This window comes from Artemia sp. Qi Xiang Cuo, chromosome 5, assembly GCF_049724085.1.
Source record: "Artemia sp. Qi Xiang Cuo chromosome 5, ASM4972408v1, whole genome shotgun sequence".
Taxonomy (NCBI): Eukaryota; Metazoa; Arthropoda; class Branchiopoda; order Anostraca; family Artemiidae; genus Artemia; species Artemia sp. Qi Xiang Cuo.
Window position 1 is genome coordinate 42,002,134 of NC_142798.1, and position 12,720 is coordinate 42,014,853.

General features: G+C 35.1%; 1 protein-coding gene across 3 annotated transcripts in view; it reads left to right on the plus strand.

The window, feature by feature from the left end:
• Positions 1 to 12,720, plus strand: part of sti (citron rho-interacting kinase sticky) — a 157,328-nt gene that overhangs the window by 110,792 nt on the left and 33,816 nt on the right. For all 3 annotated transcript variants that reach the window (XM_089089600.1, XM_089089601.1, XM_089089602.1), the window contains 5 exons: positions 492 to 681; positions 3,781 to 3,895; positions 4,740 to 4,882; positions 6,701 to 6,905; positions 11,755 to 11,988. In XM_089089600.1, coding sequence (XP_088945726.1) covers positions 492 to 681; positions 3,781 to 3,895; positions 4,740 to 4,882; positions 6,701 to 6,905; positions 11,755 to 11,988 — 887 coding nt within the window. The remainder of the gene's footprint in view (positions 1 to 491; positions 682 to 3,780; positions 3,896 to 4,739; positions 4,883 to 6,700; positions 6,906 to 11,754; positions 11,989 to 12,720) is intronic.

Consider the following 12,720-nt stretch of genomic DNA (forward strand, 5'->3'; position numbering starts at 1 on the left):
TATTCTAATTTCATCCTTTAAGTAGTGGCTCAAATGGTTACCCATGGTTAATTTGATTTTTAGAATAAAATTATTGCTGAGTTGTAACCTTTTTCTATTTAATATTATTGACTTTTGAGTCTGGAATGTTTGGATGCTCAGAATCCAATTCAAACCGAAAGTATATAACAGCAAAATAGTAAAAATAAGAAAAACTTGTTCAGGTTTCTTGAAATTTTAAAAATATTGACCGTCTGGCAAAACGAGAAAGACTAGAGAAAAGAAGTTTTGACCATCAAATCAAGGCTGACGTGAAATGTTACCACATTTTCAGCAAATAGATCATAGTTACTACCGTTGAATATATCCTTTGCAGTAACTTCCGGTCTTACTAGGAAGACTAGAACTAGTACAGTAACTGTTTATAACACTATCTAAGGTCGGAAAAATATCGTTTGATTCATTGTTGTTTTCTGTACAGTTTTCAAATTGCATATAACACTTATTTTCAGGAAATGAAGGAGGGATATTAAAAAGGCAAACGGACAGTGAGTGCGACCGAAAGACAGGTGAGAAGGGAGGAAGTTTGAAAAATTTAGGCAGAGATAATATTGCCTCATCAAAATCAGCTGATGGAGTACCTTTGCTCGTTACTCAGCCTCCTCCAAAGCCACAAAGAATGGGACAGGACGTCCCACACAAGTAAGTTTGAATATATATTTAGGCACCCATTACGATTAGTGCACATAAGGTCGAAGTCTGGTATTTTCGGGCCCATATTTCAAATTTAGAGTAGAATAGAAAACAATAAATTAATGAAAATACATAAAAAAATATGATGAGTCAAAAATTTAGTTAAAAAGTCAAAAAGAAAAAATAAAATAAATAGATAACAATAAAATTAAAGACTAATTTTCCTGGCTATTGTGTAAATCATCAAAACTGGGAACAAAACTCATCTGATATCTTTTATGCTTAGTGGGGATGGGAGTCAGTTTAAGGACTTTTTGGGATTTCATACGGGACGGTCTGTTGCGGGCGGGAAGGTAGGGTTTGGGGATGATGGAACGTAATCGAGGAACAGACAGGGTCTTTGGGGACTGACGTGAAAAAAGCCCAATTCCAGAACTAGAGCATTTGACCTCGAGATTGGGAGTCTGGTGCTCATTTCAGTGACCTAACCCAGCTTGTTAATAGGTTTTAGACGTTTTGTGTATTTATCTATATACAATCAAACAGGTTTCGTATAAGAGAATTTTCTCTAGATTTATAGACACTTACTAATTATTTAGGTGGATTGTTTTTGTTTGTTCCCCAGTTCCATTACTTTTTTGTCACACTGTATTTTATTTTTTGAATGTGATTTTTCTCTTTTATTATAGCCATTCTTCTCTTTTCTTATATTCTTTCCCTCAGTCTTGATTATTAAAATAAAATTTGATTATCTCTTTTACGACTAATAAAGGATTAATACACAAGTGTTTTTGTTCACAGCTTCTTTTTATTGATTACTAAAGAGAAAAAGTGTTCCTTTTAAATTGTTTTATTGGTAAAACGAGGATTTATCATGGTGAGTTTCTGCCATTATACCCCCTACGTGTCTTTTGGTCAGTTCAGCCGACAGTACGGCAAAATATTTAGAAATACTTGTGTATTTCTCCACGTATTCCGTGAATACCTATGATGCATAGATATGTTAACTGAGCACCACCAGACAATCTAGTCAAAATCATCTTTAAGGTTAATGTTCCCTTTTAAACACGGAATTTTGCGGCAAGCGTTCACTGTAAATTGTACCAAAGTCACAAAATACTTAAATTATTGGGTTCAATAGTTTTATGATATCTATTCACCGAGCCACAAGTATAATATCGCATAATCTTTATATAAGGGAATGATGTTAAAATGTTTAAGAAAGGAATGTTTTTCTGTTTTCACATGCTTTTCCTGTTTTCAACGCATATTCAATCTAAAAAAAGAAGCGAATCACAATAATTTAATTAGCAGATTGATAAAACTGAATCTCAGCTATAGAATGATTGGAAATTTGTCGCTTTACTTTGAATCATTAAAACCGTCGGATTGAAGAAAAATAACTTACCAGAAATTTGCACAGGAACTATAAGCCTTGAGTTATGTATGCGTTGTAGAACGAAATAAAAGGCTTGTGTATAACTAGGCTGAAGAATCTCAGCTCATTTCTGCAAGTTTCTTCTTTGTACTGGTTGCCAACTTTCAGCAGAGTCAAGGAACTCTCGGAATCGAGTAGGTTGATGCGCTTAAAAGTCTTAATGGAAACTTTGGCGATTAAAGTATGTAAATGTCATAAAAAAAGTGGCTGAACCTTAGAAAGAAGAACTCTTTTCCTTCTAGCTTTCTTCGGGCATAATTTATAGGACTTTCAAGGATGCTGGAAGATGGATTCCTTGCTGCTGTGTAGCAATAGTTGATCTCTAACAATACTTTTCGCTTTATTTGAGGTACAATAAATAGGAATGTATGATACTTAATGATGCAGAATTTTGAAGTTAATACGACTCAAAAGTATTGGAGGGGATCATTAAGTTAAATGTTTTTCTTTGTTAATACTTTCCTTTCTTTCTTATTGTGCTTGAAGCTCTCCATAAAAAATGCCTGTGATAACCCTACGTCAAGCTCATACTCTACCTTTTCCAAATTTTTACCCTTATATTTATAATAGAAAAGCCTTATATTTATACCTTATAGCCTTAAAAGCCTTATATTTATAATAGAAAAGCGTTTAAATGAGGTTTCTTTTAACGTCTATAGGCGTGTTTATAGATGATGAATAAGCATTTGATTCAGCTGATAGAAAAGCTTTAATGAATGCTCTATCATTGTATTGTATACCAGATTTTCATCTGGTATACCATTCCAGGATAGAGCCGTACCGAAATTATGTTAGTATCGAGAAAATCGATCAAGTGGGTAGCTTCACTTGTTTGGGTGTTATCATTAATAATGATGGCGGGTGCAGTGAAAATCTAAAAAATAAGAATAGCCGAAGCGCAGGGTGTTTTTTTCAGCCATTGGAAAAACTTTTGAAGAACAGCAAGATAAGCTTGTAAACTAAACGATTTTGCAAAGCCACGATAATGGCAGAGGTTAAGTATGCATCTGAAGCGTGAGTGCTTCGAACGACCGTTCTATATTTCCCAGAGGAAATGTCCAAGGATAGCTTTGGGTACTCGTTTGGCTGATCGTATACCAAGCAATTATCCTGCTTTCTAGAACTACAATTAAAAAAGGCCTAAATAGCTAGGCCAGATTTTAATGGATAAAGGATGACAGGCGGTCAAAAATTGTGCTTTTGGCTTTCCATCTGGGGCCTAACAAAAAGCAGGTCGTCCCCGAATGGGATGGAAACAAGATATAAAAAAAGAGTTGGGTTGAAAAGAAACTGGGACTTCATGATGAGGGGGGGGGGGGGCTTCGTTCTGCCGTGAATTGTTTGTACTAGCAGTAGTAGTTTTGCAGTATTTTTGAAATTGTCCGTCAGCACGTTTTTGGGCCAATAAAGCCTCTCCATCGTAATAAAAAAAAAAAAATTATATTTCAGTGTTTCTTGCTAATACATTTGCTGTATTTCTTGTCTATTTTGCTTCTTTGCTTTTGGAATGGGGTTGACGATCTCATTCTCTCCCCTGGGAGTTAGTCAAGTACTTTGAAGTAAACATTAAAAATATTTTAAGAATTTCAGTTTAATTTCTGTATGGACAGTGTAGTCATTAATCGTCAGATCAAGAATGCTTTTGAATTTCCTACTTATAAATTTTTCAGGTTTGAGCAAAGAATGAATACAGGAGCTGTAAGGTGCCAAGTGTGTAGGAAAATTGTGCCAATTGGAGAATATGTAAATTCCTGCAAAGAATGTAAATTTACTGCACACACTCAGGTAAAATCATTTCTTTGTCGTTATTTAGACTGTTTTATGACCAGTTTTATTTAGGAAATATTTAACTACGTCTTTTTCAAAAAATACTTAATGTAGTTCATTACATGCATTCTAGTGCTTGTATGTTATGAATCTTTATGTCTGTCAAACTTAGCTTACAGAAAAAGAACCTGACATTCTGAGTTCCTAAATATAATTTATAACAGTTCTGGTTTCACTCTAATTGACCGGTCATAAATTACTTGTCAAAGTTGAACACAGTCCAAGTCCCTGCATTCTCCCTGAGATACGCTATTGTCATGCGTCGCTCTTTTATATATATATATATATATATATATATATATATATATATATATATATATATATATATATATATATATATATTATATATATATATATATTATATCCGGATAGTCAAAGGGCATGGGATGTATAATAATTTTTTTACTTCATATTATTGGGGGGGGGGGGCAACTCCCCCCCGTTGCCATCCCCAAACGACGTCCCTGGACATATTTATCAGTGCTAGAACTTCTCGAGCTTCTCGAGCATGTGAAGTAGTTTAAGATTACTAATTGAAAATATGAAACAGTCAGCTTTGTCAGTCGTATTTGGAGTCAATTTGAATTACTCAGTCTGTCCAATTTTCGTGGCTTTCTCAAAATGTAACCTATTTTGCTGCCAAATTATATTTAGTCTTTCAATTGTTCCGTAAATTAGTTGCTTTAGATATTAAACTATCTTTATTATGAGTATATATTTTTGCTCAATAAACTTGGTATGACGCAAAAACTTATGAGCAAAGGAAATGTAAGATAACTTTTAAAATTTAGATATATTTTAGTGTGCTGTCAAAGTACCTGCAAATTGTGATTTTTATTCTGTAAGGACTGAAGAAAGTTCAATTGCTTCAGATGTCTTGGCCTCTGATTCATCAATGCGAACAGGAACTGCTGGAAATGTGGAAGGCTGGATTAAAGTCCCAAAGTGAGTTGTTTCCGAAAGTTTTCATTAACCTAGGTTTTCTTGTTTTTTGTTACCTTGATCATGTTAGCCCAGAGGATGCATATAGAAGAATCTTTAGAAAGTTCTGATGCTGGTTTCCTCTAAAAGTAGAGAAATACTCCATTACAGGATAGACAAGCAGCGATCTAATTGTAATATTTTCAAAATGGAGATTCGTTTTCTCTTGTTTCTATATTTGTACCATATCGACTCACAGGGAATAAATTGCTTTTATATAAGAACAATGTCAAGATGCAAACCCTGGTCCGAGAACCTCAACAATTTTGTTTTGGAAAAGAAAGAGAGATTTAAATTCATCAAAGTTTTGATAATTATGTGTAAAATGTTTCTAACTTAAAGGGTCAATGATCTTTAAAACGAATAATAATCTTTAAAAAGATGAAAACCCACTCAGCCTTCTCTTTTTTTCTACATTAAATTACTACTACTAGGAATGCAGAAAGTAACACGGTTGTTCAGTGTCTGTGAAGGGCAATAATTAATGAAACCACAGCTTGTCTAACCAGAATGCCATTTGCTCAGGTACTCTGAAACGTTGGTTTGACGAAAAAGAGCCAGCGTTTTTGTGTGCCTGTATGAAAGGCTTTTTCAAAACTACTCCTTCTGCTGTTCAATTTCACCAATAGAAGGTTTCTTACTCCCCCTACAGGTACTTTCGAGTGTTGGTTTTACCTGAGAATATCTAACCTCACTCCTTAGTACCTTACGGGGTAGTTACAGAAAAACCTACAAGTTATCAAGGTCTTGTCCTTTCAGGTACTCTAGAGGAAGGATTTTTTTTAGATATCCCTCTTCTATTGTATTTGCCAGGAAAAGATTCGATGTTGCAACTTTTAAATCTTCCATAGCAGTTGGAACCCCCTTTAGAACGCTGATGGTGTTGTGCTTAATGGCCTTAACTTCTAAATCAAAAAGTGCCCCAACAGACCCCATTTTCCTCTTCAAATTAGTGGTACTTGGCCGGAAAGCAGGGTTGCCAATCCTTGTGATTTATTTCCCTTTCTAGTGCTGTTTTGTCTTACAATGTTGTTTTTTTTATAGTGATTTTTATTTTCTGCTGTCTTGTTGGCCTATTTTACGAACGGGGTCTCCAGTTTGGTGATTTTAACTTTATTCTGAAGTTTTTGCCTCTTATGGAAAATTATATATTCACAATTCATGGATCACAGTTCTGTAAGTCATCATGGCCTTAGCTGTTCTTAGTTGTTCTTTTTTAACTGAATGGAAGTCACACACCGATTATAAAATAAATTACTCTGTTAGTTTCAAAACAATATACAGTACACGTTTTGTCCTTTAGCCCATTAAGGTCAAGATACGGCCAATTATGACCATAGACGCCATAGACTGTTGCATGAGTAACATTTGAGGGACTTAGATGCCTAATCAGTGAACTAATAAAAACAAACGACCAAAAACTATAACCAGGGACATTCTGTATTCATCTCATTTGTACTGTACCAGTTATCTGGCGAGGGAAAGATGTTTACATTCTGCTACATACTTTGTCCAATTCACATCTACGAACATACATTGTAATTAATGGCCAGTAGATTTTATTTTTGTTCTCATTTTTAGGTGTCAACCTTAAAATTTTCTTATGGGCATGCACAGATAAGGATCAGATGCTTATGTCTATAGAAATAAAAGTAATGAAATCGCGACTTACGTCAACTTGGCTTATGAGGGGCTCAGCTATTATTTTGTTTTCTTTCTTTTTTCTATGTGACATGGCAAACCAATTTAGGACAAAAACAAAAAATCTATTTCATATTTCAGGCTGGGAAGGAGTAGATGGGAGGAAAAGTATTTGAGATTTGAGGGCCAAAAGCTTTGCATGTACGATCAAGAACCCTGTGAAGGTTTGAAGCCAGTGACATGCTTGGACTTGAGCTCAGAGTCGCATCGTATATACGTTGTACCAGCTGTCGAACTGGCTGAGGTGTCCTATTGCGCTGAATCTGACATTCCCTTTGTTTTCAAGGTATGTTAAATAGTCGCTTTTCATGTTTTCTTTAATAATTTCTCTTTCAATTTATCATTTAGGCCTTTATTAAAAAAAAAGGTAAATAAAACTACTTTTAGAATGCCAGAATTCCACAGAGGATTTCAACGGCATTAAGAACAGTTAATGACATCAGAACCTGGCCATAATTTTCGCATCTGTAAAATGTCATAATTTTTATATATACTTTAATTATGTTGTAAGTTCGTGGAATTGTTAACTGTACAGTTTAGTTTAATGAGTAGGTAATTTAACTATGTAGCTTCTGTTTGCTCTATAGTATTTATGATTATGTTTGATGGTTTTTGAGCTAGACGCTCTGCTGTAAATACTTGTTTTAAATTGTAACTGGTTCCACTGCCACAATAAAGCAATTTTTTTAAGTGCACCCCTCAATTTTTTGCAAGTGCGACCATTAGAAACAAACTGATTCCGAGATGCTTTTTCAGTTTTGTTCTCAATTTCTGAAAGCATATGGGATAGGCCTTTCGCTCTGGACTTAACCGTGTGCTCTAGTTTGGCGCCACAAGTCACCTCACAGATGAAAAGGTAAATAATCACATCAAGCAGATTCTTTTTATGATTTACCTTTCCCCTCTCCCCATCGAAATATATCCTGCTCCGAAAATAAATATCTGCAAATGTGCTTGCCGCTTGCCTAATCCCATTTATAAAGCATAAAAATCCTGGTCAAATAGTCCTAAATGAGCAACATACTTAAGTAAAGCTCATTATGTGACTTACCTTTAAAACGAAACCTTTTAATTTCCACTGCAGTTTCTATTGATAGATTCCTTTGTCTGTGTAGTTTTTGGCCTGTTTAACTTTTGAGTCCAAAGTGCAGCGTCGAAGACCTCACCTCATTACACAGAGGTTCATAAATGTAGACTTGTTGTAACTCGAGATCTTATACGAGTCTTTCAATAAATTAATTAAAAAAACTTCCCGATAAAGAAGTTTTTCAAAGAATAATAGAGCCATGCTAAACTTAAGAGCAGCAGAAATGAATTTCTATAATAATTTAAACTCAAAACAACCAGAAATTACTACTGAAGAATAAATGAAACCCAAAACAAACAGAAATTCAATAAACAATCAAAGCAAACAAACATACAACAGGTAGGCTACTAACATAAATGAATAAATTAGTTTTAAGACGAGTAGAACTTATATTGATTATTTAAATCAAGCTTAAAACGAACAATAATCACTACAAACAAGAGATTGGCTAATGCCCCCTTCCCTAACTGTAAAAATCTAAAGCCTACTGCGTCATTTGCGTTTTAAAGAAAACTATGTGTCTTGAACAGTCCCTGAAAAGAACTAATAAAATTAAACTGAATATTTGATATATAATGATATTAATTGCTAAAAGCTCAGTACTTCAAAATTTTATTTCACTGTAATTGTTTATTTTATTTTCATTGTTGTAAGTACAAAATAAAATATTTGTAATATAATTCGTTCTCAGGAAAGGGCAAATGACGTAGTAGGTGTTAGACTTTCACAGTGTTAGGGAAGGAAGCAGTAGCCAGACTCTTGTTTGTTGTGATTTTTGTTCGTTTTAGTTTTGATTTGAATATTCGATTTAAGTTTTACTCGTTTTAAGATTTATTTATTCATTTATATTAGTACCTTTTGTATAATTGTTTGCTATGATAGTTTATTTAATTATCTATTAGTTTTGGTTTTCATTTATTTCTTTAGTATTAATTTATGACCGACTTTAGTTTGAATTATTATAGGAATTTATTTCTGCTAGTGTTAAGTTTAATATGACTATAATATTCTTTGAAAAACTTTTTTTTTCTGAAAGTTGTTATAAAATTATTTTCTGTTTGTTTTTTATTGCCAAAGTTTCAAGTTGTTCAACATTACCCATTTCAAATTTTTTTTTTTCAGTATCAAAGTTTCATTAAAGTATAGAAACGTTAAAGTGATGTCTTTTTTTTCAACATTAAAGCTTCAAAGTTTAATTTCCCCCTCGATATCCTCTGGAAGTAGTCGTAGATAGATGTAGTAGCAGTTGCAAGCAGTCGCAGTCACAGTGGTAAGTTTTTGCAGTTGAAAGTAGTCATAGTTGCAGTCACAACCAGTTTCAGTTGCAGCAGCATTAGTAGCAGTAGTAGTAGTGGTCCTGAAAGTTTTATGTTAATACCCTTACCAGTTCCTAATATATTACAGATTGACCTTTTTGATAACTTGGATACATATAGTTTTTTTTATTTAGCTTAACATCCCCCTCAACATTTCCTGAAATTTTGCCTCAGTCCCGTAAGCGTTTTTAGACACGTACAGTTTCAAACATTCCTCCCTTTCCTAATGAAAATTCTGCATGTAAAAAATGGGCAAATCGAATATTTTACAGTCCTTGCCCTGGGGGCTGCTGGGGTATGGCATTCCTAGAGACTTAGCTATTAGACGTTGTGACTATTTCAAATAGAATGGCTTTTTAAGATCTTTATCAATGTTAGGAGAGAATCTGAAAGTGCAAGAGGGGGAGGGATGACTGCCCTTCGTTCCTTTTCAACATGCCTTTAAATTTTCAACTTAATACCCTTAGCCGTTCCTTAGATATTGCTTTTGTGTCCTTTTGAAAAAAAGACCGCATATAGTGGGCTTTGATTTTGTTTGACATCCCCCTCAACAGTTTCTAAAGTTTCACCTTAATATTCTTTGCCTTTTTGGAGACTCAGGGTCAATCATGCCACCTTTCCCCAGTAACCAACCTTCTAAATAGACAATGGACAACTGGTATAGCTTTCAACACTTCCCCAGGGGCTGTGGTTGTTCCCCAGTCATCGCTAGAAATATAGTTATTTTACTTAATCAACTATTTTTAACAAGATGGCTATTCCAAAATTTTGATCAGATATCTTTGGAGGGAGAGCAGCTAAAAAGGGATTGGGAGAGGGACTGGTTGCCCTCCGACCACTTTTTAACATCTGCCTCAACATGCTGTGAAAGTTTAAACTTAATACTCTCAGCTATTCTTGTGATATTATAGGTACACCGTTTTGATAAACAGGATATACATAGTATCTCTAGATTTAGTTTATCATGCCCTCAACATTCCCCGAAGTTTCACCTTAATACCCTTAGCCTTTTTCAACACACCTAGAATAAGGGGGGCTTATTACGCTCCGATTGCTCTTCAACATCCCCTTAAAGTTTCAACTTAATACCCTCAGCCGTTCCTTAGATATTGATGATACGTCCTTCTGACAATCAATACGTGCACTGTTCATTGAGTTTGTTTTATTGTGTTCAGTATCCCTCTGCAAAGCTTGGGGATTTATTTCATCCCCACAGGCAAAGTCATTTTAGCTTTAGACTATTTTAAATAAGATGTCTGTTCAAATTTTGATCAGCTATTTTTGGAGGGATCGGAACGGGAAAGGCATGGGAAGAGATCGGTGGCCCTCCAATCATTTTTCAATATCACACCCCTCCCCCCCAAAAAAAAATGCCCTGAAAGTTTAGCTCAATACCCTTAGTCGTTCTTAAAATATTGCAAATCCTCCTTTTTGATAAACTGGATGCACGTAGTATCTTTTGATTTAATATAACACATTCCTAAGATTCTCCAAGGTCTCACCTTATGCCCTAAGCCGTTTTGGATACACCCAGAATCAAATATCTCCCTTTTTCTTAGTGATAAATCCTGCTTGTAAACAATTGACAAGTTGCATAATTTACAATCCTAGCCCCGGGCGCATGGGGGCATGGTATTCCTGGATGTATAGCTATTAGACTTTTTGACTAGTTGGAACAAAATGACGATTCCAAAACTAATCAGTGTTGAGCAGAGGAGGCACCTAAAAAGAGCAAGAAGGGGGGAGGGCTGGTTACCCTAAAATCTCCAACATCTCATCACCTACATTGAAATTTTAAACCTATTACCCTCAGTCGTTCTTTACTTATTGCTGATATCCCCTTTTCACAACCAGCAAGTACATAGTGTTTTATGGAAGCACATAGTGATCGTGTTCGGTATCCCTCTCAGCATTTCCTTAAAAGTTTTACCTGAATATCTTAAACCTTTCTGTAGCCCCAGGATCAAATATGCCCTCATAAAAATCCTTATACGTCAACAATGGGTAAATTGCATAGCCTATAGCCCTTGTCCCGAGACTGGGGTAAGGTGTGTCAACCCTGAAGGCATAGTTACTTGACCTTTGAGCTATTTTTAACAAAATGGCTATCTCAAGATTTTATTTTACACATTTGGGGAAAAAGGGTATGATGAGGGGATTGGTTGCCCTTTGACCCCTTTTCGCGCTTAACAAGGACACTAGAACTCTCTATTTCCATTCAAAGTTTATACGACCTCTCCTTCGATATAAAACCTTATTTGTTAACCATATGGTTCGTCTTTATACCTTTCGACCTAAAAGCACATCTTGTACCCTATCTGTTTCGTCAATGTATTTCAGCTGTTACAGCAGTTTGTATAGGAGAATAGTTCATTATGGAAAACAAATTGGTTGGTATAGTTGAAGTACTCAAAGCGGGTCCTGGAGCCTTTTCCCCCACTGTTAACTTTACAAATTTAGGAAAACTGTCAAAATAAAGAAGAAGAAAAAAGAGCACAATGGTGCATTATACGAGCCTAAAACAAAACTGGAAAGTACACATTCTACAATTTGAGTTTGATCGTCACAAAAGTTGATACCTTTGGTGTTTTTGAAGTCAATGCTCACAATTATGAACTTGCAATTTGAGCATGTTTAAAAGAAAACACAACTGGAAGCCTACATGCTTCAAAGATAGCTTTTGATTGCACTACAATTTGTTAACATTGAACATTATTTTTTCAATCTTTCAGATTGAGACAAAATCTTTAACAAGTTGTTTCCCAAGTCATACGCTCTACTTTTTGACATCGAGTCACGAAGAGAAGAAAAGGTGGATTACTGGCTTTCAATATGCTTGCAACCTCCATCGTGTTTCGAGCGGCAGTTTAGAAGATCGGAACACAGCTTTATCAAATCGCTATAGGACGCTTATGACCCTTAATTCAAACAAAATTGAAGTTCATTGTGCTGTGAATATAGGAGAGGTAAGAAAATTTTGATTTTCTAGGTTCTAGTTTCCAAGTAGTGAAGTGGATAAAGCCACGTCTGGTAACACTGAGGATTGGTTCAAGTCTACCTGCCGTAGGGCCTTCACCCTTTTGAGGAATGGTGACCTTTGAGGTAATCATAGCCAATAATTCCGCTATAATGGTTGGCTTGACGTGGTTTTATGCTGTAATGAGTTCTCATTCTGTGTATTATTGTTATTATTCATTTCTATTTTGTTAACTTTCTAGCTTTGTTGGCTTCTTAGGTCTCCTTTGAGGTTCAATCATGGTAGAAAAATTTATTGTGATCCTATTATTAAGTTCACTTAAAGGATATTTTACTTCGTTTTCTAACACGAAATTTATCATAATCAATATCACAGTTTATACTCAGTAAAGAGAGAACTTTCTTCCATGCATTATTGTTGATTTTTCTTCCTTAGGTCATCGTATATGATGGATAGTCATAGAAAGTTGGAAAGGGATTATTTGGTCGTAAATTCTGTATTGCTTTTCGAGGCCCAGAACCGATCAGAGACAACCTGCCACCCTTGTGCCCCTAGGTGCCCTTGTAACCCCATATGACATAAGATCAAAACACCAAAATAGCCATTTTAATCAAATCTGTCAATTGGGCTAAAAAATTCGCCTCCAGTGGTGGTAGTAAGTGCAGTCTCTAAAGTAAGGGCCCCTAAATGTACAAATAGCTAAAAAAAATAGTGCATAAGT